The sequence below is a fragment of the Myotis lucifugus genome, unplaced genomic scaffold (assembly GCF_000147115.1).
Source record: "Myotis lucifugus unplaced genomic scaffold, Myoluc2.0 scaffold_36, whole genome shotgun sequence".
NCBI lineage: Eukaryota > Metazoa > Chordata > Mammalia > Chiroptera > Vespertilionidae > Myotis > Myotis lucifugus.
The window spans coordinates 5,447,185-5,467,209 of NW_005871084.1; the positions used below are offsets into that span (position 1 = coordinate 5,447,185).

General features: G+C 39.7%; 1 protein-coding gene across 4 annotated transcripts in view; it reads left to right on the forward strand.

Moving 5' to 3' along the window:
• Nucleotides 1–20,025, forward strand: part of ZCCHC2 (zinc finger CCHC-type containing 2) — a 40,210-nt gene that overhangs the window by 6,547 nt on the left and 13,638 nt on the right. For all 4 annotated transcript variants that reach the window (XM_014454431.2, XM_014454432.2, XM_014454433.2 and 1 more), the window contains 6 exons: nt 5,677–5,789; nt 8,055–8,149; nt 10,922–11,005; nt 13,036–13,093; nt 18,144–18,279; nt 19,620–19,684. In XM_014454431.2, the coding sequence (XP_014309917.1) occupies nt 5,677–5,789; nt 8,055–8,149; nt 10,922–11,005; nt 13,036–13,093; nt 18,144–18,279; nt 19,620–19,684 (551 nt within the window). The remainder of the gene's footprint in view (nt 1–5,676; nt 5,790–8,054; nt 8,150–10,921; nt 11,006–13,035; nt 13,094–18,143; nt 18,280–19,619; nt 19,685–20,025) is intronic.

Genomic DNA, 20,025 nt, shown 5'->3' on the forward strand with positions numbered 1-20,025 from the left:
GCCGGCAGCTGGGGGAAGGAAGGCCTACTCTTTGCACCAATTTTGTGCATCAGGCCTCTAGTACAGAGATAAAACAGAAAGTCCAGAAGCAGAAAACGTTGCCAATTGAATTACTAACTTTTAGGTAAAGGTGTGACATAGTTGTTGAACCAGTAGCATATGAAATTTTCAGGACAGTGCTTGTCACCATAAATCTGTTCTTTCAGAACACATGGGTCTCTACTCGTAAAGCTAGGAGGCTTTTTGCCTCCAGCTTGCATAGCTGTGGGCAGCACGAGAGGCACTGGTTCTGAGGAGCACATAGTTCCCTGTGTCAGCAGTGTCAGTCCTGCTGGGTGAGAACTCCTGGGAATGACTTCAATATTTCCATTTTCCTATGGCTTATTTTATTTTATTATTTTTTTTAACTTTTTCTTTCTTTTTTATTAAATCTTTATTGTTCAGATTATTACAGTTGTTCCTCTTTTTTCCCCCCATAGCTCCCCTCCACCTGGTTCCCACACAACCCTCTGCTCTTACCCCCCCCCCACTGTCCTCATCCATAGGTGTTCGATTTTTGCCAGTCTTTTACCGCACCCCCCCCCACCCCCCCCCCCCGAGAATAGTCAGTCCACTCCCTTTCTATGCCCCTGATTCTATTATATTCACCAGTTTATTCTGTTCATCAGATTATTTTTTCACTTGATTTTTAGATTCACTTGTTGATAGATGTGTATTTGCTGTTCATAATTTGTAACTTTACCTTTTTCTTCTTCTTCCTCTTCTTAAAGGATACCTTTCAGCATTTCATATAATACTGGTTTGGTGGTGATGAACTCCTTTAGCTTTTTCTTATCTGTGAAGCTCTTTATCTGACCTTCAATTCTGAATGATAGCTTTGCTGGGTAAAGTAATCTTGGTTGTAGGTTCTTGGTATTCATCACTTTGAATATTTCTTGCCACTCCCTTCTGGCCTGCAAAGTTTCTGTTGAGAAATCAGCTGACAGTCGTATGGGTATTCCCTTGTAGGTAACTGAGTTTCTTTCTCTTGCTGCTTTTAAGATTCTTTCTTTGTCTTTTGCTCTTGGCATTTTAATTATGATGTGTCTTGGTGTGGTCCTCTTTGGATTCCTTTTGTTTGGGGTTCTCTGGGCTTCCTGGACTTGTAAGTCTATTTCTTTCACCAGGTAGGGGAAGTTTTCTGTCACTATTTCTTCAAATAGGTTTTCAATATCTTGCTCTCTCTCTCCTTCTGGCACCCCCATAATTCGGATGTTGGTATGCTTGAAGTTGTCCCAGAGGCTCCTTACACTATCTTCATATTTTTGGATTCTTTTTTCTTTTTGTTTTTCCGGTTGGGTGTTTTTTGCTTCTTTGTATTTCAAATCTTTGACTTGATTCTTGCGATCCTCTGGTCTGCTGTTGGAACTCTGTATAATATTCTTTATTTCAGTCAGTGTATGCTTAATTTCTAGTTGGTCCTTTTTCGTATCCTCGAGGGTCTCACTAGATTTCTTGAGGGTCTCACTAAATTTATCGGCGGTTTCTAGAAAATTCTTGAAAAACCTTATAAGTGTGGTTCTGAACTCTATATCCTGCAGTTTGCTTTCCTCCATTTCTGTCATTTGTGACCTGTTTCTTTGTCTCTGCATTTTGGCTGCTTCCCTGTGTTGATAGAGTGGCTTTGTGTGCTAGGTGTCCTATAGGGCCCAGTGGCTCAGCCTCCCCAATTACCTGAGGTGGACACTCTTGGTGCACCCCTTTGTGGGCTTTGTGCAGTCTTGTTGTAGTTAAGCCTTGATTGTTGTAGGTATCACTGGGAGGAATTGACCTCCAGGCCAATTGGCTGTGAGAATCAGGTGTGGTTATGGTGGGAGAACTTCTGTGCTGAAGACACCCTTCTGGGGCAAGACTTGCTTCAGTGGGGCTTTGGTGCTCACTGAGTCTGCCCCCTGAGTGTGTCCCTTATGGATCTGAGGAGTTGTAATCTGGATGGTCCCACTCTGACCACTGGGTACACTGGCTCTTGGATCTCTAAGGAGGTGCTAATTTAGCCTCTGCCTGAGGCTACCCATCAGGAGCTATGGAGAGATCTGCAGAGTCCTCTTCTTTGTTTGGGGTTTGGAGGTGCCCAGATGAGGCCCAGCTGTGAAGCAATGCAAGCTGCTGTGGGGCCTTGGGCCTTCTTTTGGAAGTTTTGGGTCTCTCTGACCCAGCTGCAGTTTGTTAGGTAATTTTCAGATTGCAAAGGGCCAGGGCTTTCATATGCAAAAGCCTCTGTGCACAGCTTGGGTGGGGTGGGGTCTCAGGGAATCAGCAGGGCGGAGCTAACAGCTAAGGCTGATTCTCAGTCCTACCCTAAGAGGCCCCTCGTCTCAGTGTCCTGGTAATCTAATCGCTGCAAGCACCTCTGAGAGAAAGCCGCCCTGGAGTTCCAACCAATGCCAGACAGTCCAGTTTCTCCCCGTATGAGTCTGGGTCCCCAGAGACTTGCCCGGAACTGGAGTTCAGAGCAGTCGGGAGCTTGAGACCCCCTCCCGATTGAAAAAGACAACCGTGTCCTCAGTTGCCAGCCCTTTCCACGTACGCCTCCATACCTCTGCACTTTACTTCCGCACCTCCTCTGAGTCTCAGTGTGCTTTCCTCTTTCCTTCTAGTTGTAGAATTTCCACTCAGCCAGCCTTCCTGTGGTTCTGGATGATGTCCATTTTGTCTTTTAGTTGTATTTTTGAAGTGGTCGTGCAAGGCAGCAATTTCCGGTGTTTACCTATGCCGCCATCTTGGTTTCTCCCCCTATGGCTTATTTTAAACTAACTCTGGGGTAAGGGCTGAGAACTCCACTTCAAGCTGGTGACCTAACTGCATGTAAAGATGGGGGTTATTAATTTCCAGTTGCCACAGGTCGCATGCCTGTGACATGTCAGCCTCAGACAGCATGGGGAGGAAGAGAGTGGTGGAAGGAGAGGTGTGTGAGCACTGTAGTTCAATGAGCTACTTTCTCCTCAGTACCCCGGAGGAGAAGGTAGCTCCTGGCTAGCAGCCTATTGAGGAATAAGGAAGGGCAACCCCATCCTGCCCACACATGTGCTTTTAAATTCTTTTCTACTTATTTGTGATTTCTCTCTCCATAGAATAAATTTATCCAAAACAGGCTTCATTTGGGTTAAAGAGCAATGTGCTTCATTTCCTTTTTTCTGTTGCCCTTTCCATGACCAAATTCTAGAGCTGAGGGCGGTTTGCAGGGGATAAACAGCAAAGGCTGAAATACCCTGCAGCCCAGCACTGCCAGCTGTCAAGGCTGGTTACTTAGGGAGTTAGAGTGGGGCTGCTGCTTCCCTGTCCCCAGGTGCTGAGAGAGTACCTGACTGACCCTGGCCTGGGGCCTGGGCAGAGTCTCTCTCCCACTGGGTTGCCCTACACTTCAGCTGCTATTTGTCTTGACACATTTCATGTTCATCACACAATTTTTCTAAAACCTTAGTTGCTTGAAAAAATACAGCTCCAAATAAGTAATTCATTCTTCAGAATCATGATAATTAATGATCTCCCTGTTTAGGCAACATTTGAATATACTATTTTTCTAAAATAGGGCAAATGCTTCTCAAGTTATATGAAATAATTGGCAATATATTGTGAATGTGTAGAAATTAATTGTGTATTTAAAATACACTTTCAAATCTTCTATATATCATTTTTATTTTTTACATTCCTTTTAAAGTCTACAAAAGTTAAGAGCAAACGCTGTTCTTTTGACAGCATGTAATTCTAACTTGTGTAGTTGCTGTTTAACCAAACCTCTAGTTTGCTGTAATGTGGAAGAGTGGGTTTGAGGCCAGTGCTTTCACATTCTTTTTCCCACAAATTGTGTCCTCCCAGCCACCTTTACCTGCCTCTCCTTAGCACCTGACACCCTCCCAAGTGTCGTGCCCACACTGCTGAAACAGTACCTAGGACAGGTGGAGTTTGAATATTTGCTGACTGAATGACTGAACAAGGAGTCACAAAAAATTATGATGAGGTCTTATAGGTGGTTATCCATTAGGCCTCAGTGTTTTTAAAGAACAGCTTGTGATAATGAGGTGTAAACATCCCAGCACTCTGAGCGTATGCTATGCTGAGGCCCAGCCAGGGTGCCATAGGTGGGAGGCTAGGTGTGCAGGAACCACGACCAAGCGGTGAGAAAGTCCAAAACAGTGACTAGAATAGAAGAGACATGATTAAAAGCTATATTTTTAGCAAATATGCCTTCTTCGAGGACTGGAAATAGTCTCTGAAAATTAAAGATAAAAACCACTTGAAAATAGATCAGTTTATAAATACTGATGACTGCACATCCACACTGCCCAGTCGTATGAACAGTCATTGAGCAGTTGAAAATGGATGTAGTAGAAGAGCGTTCAGCCATTGGTAGTGGAAAAAGACTTATCCACGAAGCTAATTTTCTTTGGTTGCGTATGCACATCCAGTAGAAATCGTATTTAAAATGGGGGTAATATATGACTAGTGTCCTAAATCTATTAAGAATAATATAAAATGTAAATATTGAAATGAATAGTAATTTCTTTGGAAAATATGTAGATTCAGAACTTATTTCTTCCTGTTAGTGGTGTGTGTGGGATGCCAGCAGAGCCTTCGACTTCAACAGGTTAATGAATGAGAAAGAACTTCATTCTCACATAACATCTTGCTTCCACAGTCTCACTGTGCCTAAAATTAACAATACTTTTTGCTACCTTTGAATTTTCCATTTCTGAATTGTTGACTCAGAATTCTGATTTCTCAGAAGAATACTTACTTTGGGTTCTGGTTTTCCAATTAAAATCAATATGTAAACTGACCATTTGTATAGATTATTCTATTCTTGGGGCTCCTTAGAGATTGTGTTAATGGTTCTATCCTTAATTTTAGGGAAAGTGCCAATAATTCAAGAGTAGCTAGCAAAGACTAGTTATCAAAAGTGAAATTTAAAACCTTGAATTCTTGAAAGACTTGGAAAGTTAGTTTTTTATAAAATTACTTTATTAAGAACTTTTCAAAGTAAAGTAGTTACTAAATATATTGTCTTAAAATTTTGTTTTTAACTTAAAAATTTTCTTGTCCAAGTGATGATTTTGTGTGTGATTTCCTATACAGTGCTCTGAGGGTACCTCCATCACATTGAGGAAAAGGTTACTAAATCTCTAATTAGTGGGGTTTTTTTTAAATGTAAATTAAATTAAGACTTTTTACCCCATTTTTCACACCCAGTTCTTTATTTGGTGTCTGGCACAGGTAATCTGACATTATCTTCGATTCAGGGTAAAAGGAGGCACAAAAGTGATAACTAAAGGCAGAGATAACACTTTTCAGAATACTATTTGAGGATAAAAATAATACTAGCTTCACTATGCAAAATGTTCCCTTTAACTGAAGAAGTTTGGTGTGGGTGAGACTTCACTGTGGTGTGTGAGGTATTTGCAAGTGTGTTCCAGAAGTTTGTTGAATGCTGCTGGGTGACCCTGCTCCCTGGGAAGCCCCGAGGTGTGTCTGGAGGGCAGACATGGAAGAACCTATGCCCCGCCCCCTCTCCCTGTGAAGATTTAGAAAAGGAACTGCTTTGGGGTGGTTCTTGAGCAGGTGGCATTTATTTGCTCCTGTGCCTGGGTTTACCAAGCAGGTGAGAAATTTAACCCTGACCATGCTCTTTTTATTTTCCAGCTTCCCAAGGAACTGTCTTCAGAGACTTTTGACAAGACCATCCTGAGAGCCCTGAATCAGGGGTCACTGAAGCGGGAGGAACGGCGACATCCTGATCTGGAGCCCATCTTAAGGTAATAGTTCGCCAAACACTGTACTCAGTGTCACAGACGGCATCACCGCTGTCCAGGGGACTTGAGGCAGATCACAGAGTCTTTCTCTGGAGCACTTTTTAACATGGTCGTCTTATCCTTATGTTGTTTAGGTCTTGACTCACAGTAAGACACCAAACTAATTCTTTTATCATTTGTTCTCTTTACCTCTCTGAAATCAGAAATGATTGTTTCTAAAATATGCAAATATTCAGTGAAACCTCTTTTTTCCCCTCAGAGGGGGAGTCATTTTTTAATTTATTTGTATGGCTAGCTTGTGATCTCAACACCATTAAAATGTTAGATACTTCATTCTCAGTTTGTGAATGTTAGATTTGTATCATTTGTCCCTTAAGAAATACAGAAGTTATAATAGATAGGGGACAGTGCAAATGAGAAATAGGTAATGGGTTTATAAGTGAAGTAGAGACAGGTTGGTACAGCCCACCCTGCGTTCAGTCTGTACCCTGATTTCAAGCCTGGGCCTGTACCTCAGGTGTGGTTCCCATAGTGGACTTGCAGTTAGTGTGTGCAGGTAGGATTTGGGCTTTCTCTTGGAACTCAAGCCTTGAATCAAAGTTGTGCCTGCTTATGGTTTTGACCAACTGGTTTGTAAATGTAAATGGAGAATCCACTGACTCTGGATTTTAATCCCCAATTTTAGGTAATGTGTTCAGACCTGGAAATTTAGATTAGCTCCTTACTTCATATCTCAACTTTTCTTCCATTTATTTCCTTTATTTGTCTTCCTGTTGAATATTTACCTCCACATTTTGAGTGCCAAGAAGCAAGTTTGCTTTATGTATAAGGCAACTTTGGCCCATAAGGGTCATATCTTAGTGTGGAACTTAATGACTTTATAATTAATCTGAATGATAGGTCAAAAACCTTGGGAAAGAGTTTAAGAATTAAAATTTTAAGGGAACATTTAAACTGTTCAAAAACAGCCCTGGCTGGTTTGGCTCAGTGGATAGAGCGTCGGCCTGTGGACTGAGGGGTCCCGGGTTTGATTCCGGTCAAGGGCACATGCCTGTGTTGCAGGCTCAGTCCCCAATAGGGGGCATGCGGGAGGCAGCCAATCAGTGATTCTCTCTCATCATTGATGTTTCTATCTCTCCCTCTCCCTTTCTCTCTGAAATCAATAAAAATATATTAAAAAATAAAAATAAAATAAGGTGTTCAAAAACAATGGAAGGGGATTTGTACATTAAGCATCAGGGTGACAGTTTAATTTACATATATTTTTGAGTGTCATAACCTTGAAGAATTGGTAGGATTACCTATGAGGAAATTGAAGCTGAAAAGCTTGTTTAGGATGATTCAGCTTTTCAGTAGTTGAGCTGGTGTTCAGATCAGTAAGTAAACATTCCATTAGACCAGCGGTTCTCAACCTGTGGGTCGCGACCCCTTTGGGGGTCGAATGACCCTTTCACAGGGGTCGCCTAAGACCATCGGAAAACACATATATAATTACATACTGTTTTTGTGATTAATCACTATGCTTTAATTATGTTCAATTTGTAACAATGAAATTGGGGGTCACCACAACATGAGGAACTGTATTAAAGGGTCGCGGCATTAGGAAGGTTGAGAACCACTGCATTAGACTATGCTGTAACTGCCCCTTTTTGTAGGGTCCCTTTTGTAGGAAAGACCTCCCGTTGGAATATTTTAATTGTATTAATAAATATGAGGAATTCTGGTTTTCAAAGATAACAGCCTAGAGTCATGGTGTGATACACATTGGAGTGAATCATTGCTTAGTCATGCCTTGGGATGTAGTAGTAATGCTTGGAACTGACCTGACCACTACGCTCCATAGTTTCCCGGACTCTTAGCGTCCCAGACTTCCCACCTCCTGTGTTCAGAGTGTAGGAAGGTTTTTTTCATGATACACCAAATGATGAAAAGTCACACCTATGAGAACTGTACTTTTTCTGAGCAGAAAGACTGGCCCACTTGGGCAAAAGGCTGAAGTAGTATACACCTTTTGCCAGAATTGAAACCTTACCATTAGATTATACAAAATTAAAAATAAGCCTATTTATTAGATTCTTGCGAATAAGTTTTGTTAACTTTTATTCAGTTCCTTCTGTGGGAAATATATTAGAAAATAATATTCATTTTCTTCTATGTTTTTTATACCTGAATTAAACTGACACTTAGGTTTGCTTTACAGTCTAAACTGTGACTTTTGTGTATTTATATTAGATGAAATTAACAAATCTCCTTTCTTTTTCTATGCAGGCAGCTATTTTCAACCTCATCACAAGCTTTTCTCCAGAGTCAGAAAGTCCACAGCTTTTTTCAATCCAGATCCTCAGACCCTCGACACAGCCTCAGTAAGCATCCTGCTTCTCTGCAGAAGTCTGGTGTTTTCTTGCTTGGGTTTCCTGCTTCATCATGCCATCTTGTATAGGGTTGTCATTTCAGTTAATGTCAAGGAATAGTAGCTTACAATTAAGAAACATTGGTAGATTTAAGTGAATTTTATGCTGCAGTTTTAAAGAAAATAATGTGTAAAAGCTACTGTCACAAAACAGACTGATTCCAAGGCTGGGGACAAGTCTCTTGAACTCATGGGCATTCAGGATCACCAGGTTCCTTACAGACCTTGCCACAGTTCTGGTTGCTTGATGTATAACATACTCTTATACTCCGCCTTTCCCCGTGTCCCCTATTCCAATGATGAACTCCCAGCCTCCCAGGCTGCAAGTTTTTCCTCTTCCTATGCAGTCATTTAAAGGCCAAGCCACACCAGATAAAGGACGCCCTCTCCTTACCAAGCTTGTTGTTGTCAGTGAGGCTTTTTTTTTTCTTTCTTTCATGAAGGAACTATACAAAGCCTAGCTCTTCTCTTATATTCTAATTTCTCACTGTACTTTACCCTATCTCAGGATTATCTCAGAGATCAAATTGTTAATCCCCTATTCAAAACCTTCAGAGTTGGAAGGCTGGGCAGTCACTCAATACACCTGCCATTTCCTGTCCTAGTGTTCTGGCTCATTCTGCACCCAAACTTAATATGCTGCTTTTGTCACAGCCTGTTAAACTCACACCTATTTTAAGACCCAACTGAAATATTACCTCATGAAGTTTCTAGTTTTTTTCTTATGTTCCTGTAGTTTGATTTTGCCCTTATGTTTCAGCATTCATCACAGTCTGCCTTGTGTTTAGTTTTATACACATCTATCTCAGCTACCTTTTAAAAATAATATTTTGCCAGTAACATTTTTGTGTGCTTTAGGAGAATTTCTGCTAATTTTAAGCACAGCCACTATAGCAAGTAGCTGAGTTGTGTTTTTTTAATCTTCTGTTTTCAAAAAAGTCATATTTTTCTGTATTTAAAGGGGAAAGAAAATACATGTTTTCTCAATTTTAGGTGGGAAAGAGGTAAAAGAATAATATGATTGGATATTATAACATATGGGTTAATTAAAGTTTTGAATCATCTGTGTGTGTATATGTATGCCTTAAATATTTTAAACAGATAAGTAGCAATTAGAATTAATGACTCTTCTTGAATACTAGACTAAGATAAGATGAACAACTCCATGGTTAAATTTACATCTGAATAGGGACAATAGCTTTTAAATATATATATATATATATATATATATATATATTGATATCAGAGAGGAAGGGATAGAGAGAGAGAGAGAGAAACATCAATGATGAGAGAGAATCATTGATTGGCTGCCTCCTGCACGCCCCCTACTGGGGATCGAGCCTGCAACCCAGCATGTGTCCTTGACCCTGGGACCCTTCAGTTCACAGGCTGACGCTCTTATCCACTGAGCCAAACCAGCTAGGGTGACAATAGCTTTTTAAAAAGAGAATCCTGGTCATTCTAGAGCAGTGGTTCTCAACCCTCTGGCCCTTTAAATGCAGTTCCTCATGTTGTGACCCCAACCATAAAATTATTTTCGTTGCTACTTCATAACTGTAATTTTGCTACTGTTATGAATCGTAATGTAAATATCTAATATGCAGGATGCAGGATGGTCTGAGGTGACCCCTGTGAAAGGGTCGTTCGACCACCAAAGGGGTTGTGACCCACAGGTTGAGAACCGCTGTGTATAGATTTAACAATCAGTGCTTTCTCCTTACACCAAGTTTAAGTACTTCTTATTGACTACTTACTTATAAATCATGCCTGATTAGTTCTAAAAAGGCATTGGTGCACAAAATTAAACTTTTAATTCAGGCTTTAATAGGCTGCCCAGGAAAACTCACCCAAATGAGTAGTATATACATAAATGACAGAAAACTCATCTTGAGAGCTTAGTAGTATTTAAATGACATGAGCAGTGAATGCTAAAGAAGCTGATAGATCTTGTTTTAAGATATCAAGTTGTTGTGAAAATAATGTCTTAAAGTACACGTTTTGAGATTATGGACAATCGGTCAGGATGTTGAAACTATTTCACCAAAGAACATGTTACTGTCAAAGTTCATTTACCCTCGCCCTTTTGAAAAATAACAGCTTTACCTTTTTAATCCCCAGTGGGAGAGAGAGCAACATTCCACATCCTGACAACTGAGAAAACAAATATTAAATTCCTAAATGACTTCAAATGTTGAACTCTGGAATCCTGCTGGATTTTCTGTATTTAAAAGGAGAACTAATCCATTGCTCTGTGTTTTCTGTGGGTCAGTGCTGGTCCACAAATGGTTGTCACTGGTCTGTGATAGAGGAACGAAACTGAGAGTAGACACCTACTCTTTTGATATTGCCACAACATTATTACTGTATTTTATAAAAGTAATGACCCACAACAAATTAGACATTTAAAAAAGTTTCATAACACTACAAATGTTTGAGAAGCATTTGAGCATGCAGGGTAGGGGTGGGGATGGGGGACTGACAGATGTCAAGCATCTGCTTCAGTCCTGTGGTTTTAATGAGGAGAACTGTCTCCACAAATCAGGGTCCCCACTCCTAGCCCAGTGTTTTGTGCTATGTCATTTTATTTCTTAAAGGTCCTATGTGGTAGAAATGTTCTCTGTTACTAACTCCACTCTAGCCTTCCCTGGGAGAAAAATAATCATTATATTTGTTTTCTTTATCATAATTTTCCTAAAAAGTTAATTGTATTAAATACTTCCTACAGATAATTTACAACCTTCTCTGAAGACTTCCAAGATATTAGAACACTTAAAAGAAGACAGCTCAGAAGCTTCAAGTCAAGAAGAAGGTAAATGTCAATTCACTGGAATAAGTCCTTATTCCTGGTTTTAGAACAGGGATAGACAAACAGACCATTAGAACAGGTTAAGGAGCTGAGAAACAGACATATGGAAACTTGGAATGTGACAGGTAGCATTATAAATAAGTAGGGAAAGAATACACTATCCAGGCTTTCCAATAAAAAATCCTACCCTATATGATAAAAGCCTATGTGGTGGTGACGCCCTCACGCCGTAGCATCCCATCACCAGGAGGCTGCGTGCACGGCAAGGTGTGCGCGGGTGGGCGGGGACTTGACGCTGTGAGCGCGGTGCGGAGGCGGGTCCCACGACTCCGTGCGCCGAGGCCTGGGGTCCTGTGGGTGCCGGCAGGGGCTTGATGCTGCGAGAGACCCCCTCCCCCTCACCCCTGAGTGCATGAATTTTGTGCACTGGGCCCCTAGTATATATATAATTAGATGTGAATTACAAATTACATGTAACATATAAACTTAATGTAATATGTAAGATATAAAGCTTAAACATTTAAACATTAATATCTGGGATAAGAAGGCTTTCTTGACAAGGTGAAGCATGACCTGCATGCCCAGTGTGGTTTAGTGATTGAGCATTGACCTATGAACTAGGAGGTCACAGTTTGATATTTGGTCCAAGTATGTGCCTGAGTTGCTGGCTCAATCCCCAGTTGGGGTGGGGGGGCATGCAGGAGGCATCCAATCAATGATTCTCTCTCATCATTGATGTTTCTATCTCTCCCTCTCCCTTCCTCTCTCTAATCAATAAAAATATATTAAAAAATAATAATACAGTATACAGATGACATATTATAGAATTGTACACCTGAAAACTATATAATTTTATTAATGTCACCCCAATAAATTCAATAAAAATGAATAAAATTGGTAGATTGCTCAACCAGTTGCTATGACATGCACTGACCACCAAGGGGCAGACACTCCAACCGGTAGGTTAGCTTGCTGCTGGGGTCTGGGTGAGAGGACCATACATGCTCCGGAGCCCTCCCGCAGTCCCTTCCTGTCTGGCCGGCCCCCATGGGCCCCGATTGGGACTGGGCAAGACAGCCCCAATCGCCGACCAGATCGAGGAACCCCACCCGTGCACGAATTTGTGCACCAGGCCTCTAGTTTTAAAAATAAAAACAATGAGATGTCCTTTCACATTCTTTGGATTGGCAAACATTTTTTTTCTGACATCAAGGATATGAAGTAATGGGAATTCTCATCTGCTGATGGGAATATAAATTGTCACAACTATTTTGGACAGAAATTTGACATTGTGTAGTGAACTTAGAGGTAATTACTTTTATGCTACTGCCCGGCAATTTTACTTCTGTGAAAATTGTCCATGTGTCAGGGGACAGGGACTGAGGTTCTCAAGGTACCATTATGTGTAATAGCAAATGGATATTAACACAAATGCTTTTAATGTTAATAAAGTTATAAGTAAATTGTGACATACTCATATTCATGCTAGATGACATTTAAAACAATTATAGTATATTCAAACATGTAACACCACTGAATGTGTTTGTCAATACATATATGGGTAGTTAAAATAAAAAGCAGTCACTGAAATATTTTCACTAGTTCACCTCGGTAGAGAGAGGGAGTTGAATGGAAGAGGGCCTTCAGTTGCTTCTGTGATATTTTGTTTCTTAATAAAACGAGGCATAGAGATATCTGAGATGTGGGTACATGGGTGTGTGTTATATTAATAGATGTATATTTTTAATATTTGAGGCACTTCACTTTTTTAATTGTTTAAAAAAGGAGCTTAAAATTGAATATTATAGTTTTGCAGTGGCATGCTCCTAGTAAACATTCATAGTTTTGGAGGATAGTTAAGGAAATTCAGTCATTTATTGTATCTTTTGAAAAATTTATTCTTTAACGAATTTTCTCTGAAAAGCACTCTGTAAGGTCTGTCGACAATGTTAATATCACATAAATTAGTTGCATGATCCTGTTGGACTTTTGCAGAAACCTTTAGTATAACAAATTTTTTTCCTCCACTCTAGATGTATTACAGCACACCATAATACATAAGAAACACACCGGGAAGAGTCCCACAGTGAAGTAAGTATCTAATTCCTAAAAGGAGAGATGTCTGTGCATTTTAAATCAGTATCTCGTTTACTTTAATTACTGATAAATAGTTGGCTATAATTCTACCATTTTATTATTTGCTTGTTATTTGTTGTATATTTTCTCTGTTTTCTCCTTTCCTCCTTTTTTTAAAAATTCTTTTTACTTTTATTAGCCTTGATCATTATACATTGTTTTTCAATTATGCTAGTGGTTGGTTATCCTGGAGATTATATTGTACATCTTTAACTTATAAAGATGTGATATTCGTTGTACTTGTACCACATACCATGTGAAGATCTCCAGTTACTTCACTTATCTTCTCCCAACTTACAAACTATAGCAGTCATGTATTTTAATTCTGTCTATATTTTAAACCTCATGAAACCTTTTTTTATTAATTTAGCATTGACCTTTCCATTGTTCTTCATTCCTTTCATATCTGCCAGTGGTGAACTCACTTTGTTTTTATCTGTAAAAAATATTTATTTTGCCTTTATTTTTGATGTACATTTTTCCTGGGTATAAAATTCTAGGTTGGCAATTATTTTCTGTTAGCACTTTGAAACTCTACCTCATTTTATTGCACTTCACAGATATTGTGTCATGTACAAATTGAAGGTAAGACCCTCCACCAGCATAAAGATTTTAGCTTGCTGAAGGCTCAGATGGTGGTTAGCATTTTTTAACAATAAAGTATTTTTTAATTAAGGATGCACATTGTGTTTTTATACATAATGCTATTTATTGCACACTTAATAGACTACAGTATAGTGTAAACATAACTTTTATATGCACTGGGAAACCAAAAAATTTGACCTGCTTTATTGTGATACTTGTTTTATGGCTGTGGTCTGGAACCAACAATATCTCTGAGGTATACCTTTAGTTTTACTGTCTTCCAATCTAATGCCTTTGGTCCCTTACATCATATCCCCTTAGCCCAGCTCTGATTTCTTCTGCAAATTACATAAAGTCAGTCATTTATACTATTTCTGACTCCCTTCACATTACTGTTGTCCCACCACAAGCCCGTACCACAAGATTTTCCACCTTCTGCCCAGGGCTTTTGCAGATTCTTTGGGCCTTGCTTGGCCCTCAAGAAGTACAAGTTAATTTGCCTGGGGGGTGGGGTCAGTTGTCAACTGATTGGGGAGATCCAGCTTCCTGTCCTTTGGGTAGATATCTTTGAGAGGTCACAGCTGGTTTAAGCTGCTGTTGCTTATAGTGGCACCCTCAGTAATGGACCCCCTCACTTGGTTTTTCTTCCTCTCCTACTTCATTCACTCATTCCTTGATCCTGTTTCCTGGGATCACCCCCCAGATTAACTATGAAATTACAGATTCTGTTTTTTTAGGGGAAACTCAAATTTAAGACAGCTGGCATCCATTGTTTAATCTTATAGTTGCTCTTTGGAAGTTTGTGTGCATTTTCCAGCTCTTTTTAGATTTTTCTCATTGTCTGGTTTTCAGTAGTTTTTCTACAATATGTTTGTAGCTTTCTTTGAATGAATTCTGCTTCATGAAGTCCGAGCCATTGTCTCTGCAGATATTACTTCTTCCCTATTCTCTTCCTCCCTCTTCTAAGACTTGGAGTACCTATGTTAGACTTTTCACCATGTCCCACGTCTCTTAAACTTTTTTTGCATTTTCCATATTTTTTTCCCTCTCAGTGCTCCAATCTATTTTCTTCTGACCATATTTCCTCTTCACTGATTTTTTTCATCTATCTATCCATTCATTTCTTAATTTTATTTCATTTTACAGTTCTAGAATTTAAATTTGGTTTTTTTTTGTATTTCTCAGTATTGTTATATTTCTCATTGATCCTGTTAAGCACTATTGTTTAAAAATCCACCCACAGTAACTTCATTCTGGATTCTCTTTGTGTCTATTTCTGTTGTCTGTTCCTTTTCAGTCACATTATCCTATCCCTTCTCATGCCTTAGATGTATGTAGTACTTAGTGATTCTCTCAAGATTGGGGTTACACTCCAACTATAAGTGGTGTAGGATGGCCATTGCACAGAGTCTAAAGACAATACACAACTGCTATTTTTTTTAAATCTTTATTGTTCAGATTATTACAGTTGTTCCTCGTTTTTCCCCCCATAGCTCCCCTCCACCTGGTTCCCTCCCACTCTCCGCCCTTACCCCCCCTCACTGTCCTCATCCATAGGTGTATGATTTTTGTCCAGTCTCTTCCCGCACCCCCCACACCTCTTCCCCCCTGAGAATTGTCAGTCCACTCCCTTTCTATGCTCCTTATATTCACCAGTTTATTCTGTTCATCATATTTTTTATTCACTTGATTTTTAGATTCACTTGTTCATAGATATGTATTTGTTGTCACTTTGTTGTTCATAATTTTTAACTTTACCTTTTTCTTCTTCTTCCTCTTCTTAAAGAATACCCTTCAGCATTTCATATAATACTGGTTTGGTGGTGATGAACTCCTTTAGCTTTTCTTATCTGTGAAGCTCTTTATCTGACCTTCAATTCTAAATGATAGCTTTCCTGGGTAGAATAATCTTGGTTGTAGGTTCTTGCTATTCATCACTTTTTTTTTTAAATTAAATCTTTATTGTTCAGATTATTACATTGGTTCCTCTTTTTTCCCACCATAATTCCCCTTCACCCAGTTCCCACCCCACCCTCAGCCCTCACTCCCCACCCACTGTCCTCATCCAAAGGTGCACGATTATTGTCCAATCTCTTCCCGCACCCCCCACACCCCTTTCGCCCCCCAAGAATTGTCAGTCCACTCCCTTTCTATGCCCCTGATTCTATTATATTCACTAGTTTATTCTGTTCATCAAATTATTTATTCACTTGATTTTTAGATTCACTTGTTGATAGATATGTATTTGTTGTTCATAGTTTTTATCTTTACCTTTTCTTCTTCTTCCTCTTCTTAAAGGATACCTTTCAGCATTTCATATAATACTGGTTTGGTGGTGATGAACTCCTTTAGCTTTTTCTTATCTGTGAAGCTCTTTATCTGACCTTCAATTCTGAATGATAGCTTTGCTGGGTAAAGTAATCTTGGTTGTAGGTTCTTGGTATTCATCACTTTGAATATTTCTTGCCACTCCCTTCTGGCCTGCATAGTTTCTGTTGAGAAATCAGCTGACAGTCGTATGGGTACTCCCTTGTAGGTTAACTGACTGTTTTTCTCTTGCTGCTTTTAAGATTCTCTCTTTGTCTTTTGCTCTTGGCATTTTAATTATGATGTGTCTTGGTGTGGTCCTCTTTGGATTCCTTTTGTTTGGGGTTCTCTGAGCATCCTGGACTTGTAAGTCTATTTCTTTCACCAGGTAGGGGAAGTTTTCTGTCATTATTTCTTCAAATAGGTTTTCAATATCTTGCTCTCTCTCTCCTTCTGGCACCCCTATAATTCAGATGTTGGTATGCTTGAAGCTGTCCCAGAGGCTCCTTACACTATCTTCGTATTTTTGGATTCTTTTTTCATTTTGCTTTTCCGGTTGGGTGTTTTTTGCTTCTTCGTATTTCAAATCTTTGACTTGATTCTTGCGATCCTCTGGTCTGCTGTTGGGAGTCTGTATAATATTCTTTATTTCAGTCAGTGTATGCTTAATTTCTAGTTGGTCCTTTATTGCAACATCGAGGGTCTCACTAGATTTCTTGAGGATCTCACTACATTTATCGGCGGTCTCACCAGTCTTTTCGAGGGCCTTACTAAATTTATCGGCGGCTTCTAGACAGTTCTTGAGAGACCTTAAAAGTGTGGTTTTGAACTCTATATCCAGCAGTTTGCTTTCCTCCATTTCTGTCATTTGTGTCCTGTTTCTTCGTCTCAGCATTTTTTGTGCTTCGCTGTGTCGATAAAGTGGCTTTCTGTGCTAAGTGTCCCAATTACCTGAGGTAGACACTCTTGGTGCACCCCCTTGTGGGCTTTGTGCACAGTCTTGTTGTAGTTAAGCCTTGATTGTTGTATGTAAAGCTGGGAGGATTTGACTTCCAGGCCAATTGGCTGTGAGAATCAGCTGTGTCTACGGTGGGAGAACTTCTGTGCTGAAGACACCCTTATGGGGCAAGACTTGCTTCAGTGGGGCTATGGTGCTCACTGAGTCTGCCCCCTGAGTGTGTCCCTTATAGATCTGAGTAGTTGTAATTGGATGGTCCCACTCTGACCACTGGATACACTGGCTCTTGGATCTAAGGAGGTGCTAATCTAGCCTTTGCCTAAGGCTACCCAGCAGAAGCCAGCTGTAAAGCAATGCAAGTTGCCCTGGGGCCTTGGGGCAGCTGCAGTTTGTTAAGTTATTTTCAAATTACAAAGGGCCGGGCTTTTCATATGCAAAAGCCTCCATGCACAGCTTTGGTGGGGCGGGGTCCCAGCTCTCAGCCCTGCCCTAAGAGGCTCCGGGTCTCACTGTTCCACAATACTCCGGGTCTCACTGTTCCACAATAATCGCTGCAAGCACCTCTGAGAGAAAGCTGCCCTCCAGTTCTGCCCGATGCCAGACAGTCCAGTTTCTCCCCGTATGAGTCTGGGTCCCCAGAGACTTGCCCGGAACTGGCGTTCAGAGCAGTTGGGAGCTTGTGTCTCCGTCCCGATTGAAAAAGACAGCCGCGTCCTCAGTTGCCAGCCCTTTCTGTGTGCGCCTCCGTACCTCTGCACTTTACTTCCACACCTCCTGAGTCTCAGTGTGCTTTTCTCTTTCCTTCTAGTTGTAGAATTTCCACTCAGCCAGCCTTCCTGTGGTTCTGGATGATGTCGTTTTGTCTTTTAGTTGTATTTTTGAAGTGGTTGTGCGAGGCAGCAATTTCCGGTGTTTACCTATGCCGCCATCTTGGTTTCTCCTCCACAACTGTTATTAATCTCCTTAGAGACAGGGGTTTATTATTAAATAGGTAAGATAGCTGTGTACTGGTTTATTCTCATAATATACTTGTTTCCTGTAGTGTATTCTGTATATAGTAAAGAAAAGGTTACTGTAGCTTCCTCATTGTATGAAATAGTAGGTTAGATTATTGAGAACAGATATTCATACTTGTATAAACTTTCCTTTTGATAGCACCGTTGGTACAAGTTGTTCTCCGTTGGATGGGCTGTCCATGCAGTATTCTGAAGAGAATGGCATTGTGGACTGGAGGAGCCAAAGCTGCACTATGATTCAGCACCCGGAGCACTGTGTGGCCTTAGCTGACCAGGTATTTATGAGGGCTTTGTTTTGTCTTCATGCCATATGGTTAAAGCATTGCTACTCAGTAGCAAGTTCTGTAAGCACTATTATGTCAGAGAGTGTATCTGGTAGGAATGACTGAAGGAATGTTTGTGTTAGACTTCAAATTTAATTGGTTTATATGATCTAAGCTCTTCTGAGACCTGAAAAAGTTTATTTAGATTACTTTTATTGCTCAAAAAATTAATACATTTTAATATGATGCCTAAAACATTGATTCTAACTAGTGATACATTAAATTGTTATACCAATTTTTTTGCTTTTGAAAGAATTAATTCACATTTCTGTCACTATATTGCTACTGGTGATGTGAATGTTGAAACTGACCTCCCCTCATGAGTAGTTGGGCCAGTTGCTGGCCCTCCTGAGTATAATGAGGACATACTCGCTCCCTTAGGGTATGGTGGGATCAGAAAGCACAGGGTTCTCAAGAGTGTTCAGGTACTATGGCACCCCAGGTGCAGGGAGAGTGCTTGCTGGTGCAGTCATGGAGAGGACCACTTTCTCCCTAAAGAATAGATTTGTTAACCAGATTTTCATTTTTGGACAATACTCAGATTCAAATGTTAACCTTTACTGGAATATTTTTTTTTATGAACTAAAGCATTAAAGCATGTTTTGAGAAAGTGTATGTTATCTTAATCCAGTGGTTCTCAACCTGTGGGTCACGACCCCTTTGGTGGTCGAACGACCCTTTCACAGGGGTCACCTAAGACCATCCTGCATATCAGATATTTACATTACAATTCATAACAGTAGTAACATTACAGTTATGAAGTAGCAACGAAAATAATTTTATGGTTGGGTCACAACATGAGGAACTATATTTAAAGGGCCAGAAGGTTGAGAACCACTGTCTTAATCATACTTTATGGCCTGTTTTCAGAGTATATTGTTTAAACTTGTTCTGCCTTCACTTCAGTGCCTGCACACCTTTTCTTGTTAGTTGACAAAGTCGTGTATCGCAGTTTTACCAACCTGAACTTTAAGAAAATACTAAGTAAACCTATAGCAAGTACAGTCACTTGATTGTGTTTTATGTAGTCAGAAGAAAATTCAAGTCCATTTTTAAAGCAAAATACTACATAGATATTTTTCTTCTCATAATTAACAATATTAAGTATTTGTCGGGGATTATAAAAATTTTAGTGGTTCTGGTAGGTAACTTCAAAAATAAGTTGAAAAATAAAAATCTATTAGAATATACAACTGGGAATGTATCATTTTAATCTTGATAGCAGAATAAGAGGATACCTTCCAAAGTGAGGTGTTAACTTTAGTCTGATTTCTTTCTATTCTCTCCACTAGCATTCAAGTGAAAAACGAAGCTTATCTTCAATAAATAAGAAGAAAGGAAAGCCACAAGTAGAAAAGTAGGTTCAATTTAATGTCTCCAGTAATAGAAATTCGTAAGAAGGGGCAACATACAGCATTTGATTATGGGCACATTTAATTTATGTAGTATAAGTAGTATCTTTCCATTAGTTTTCTTTATATTTTTACCTCTGGGCTTTATTTTTTAGTGCAGAATAATCAACATATGCAAGTGATAAAAATAAAGCTCTTGTCAAGTATTATATTCAGTTTGGAGGGGCAAAACTCTCAGAACTGTACATCAAATCTTGCTTTTAGAATATACCTTACTAAAAAAAGTTTTAATTATAAAAATGAGGGGAATTTTAGTAATACTACTGTTCTTAATGTGTTCTCTGCA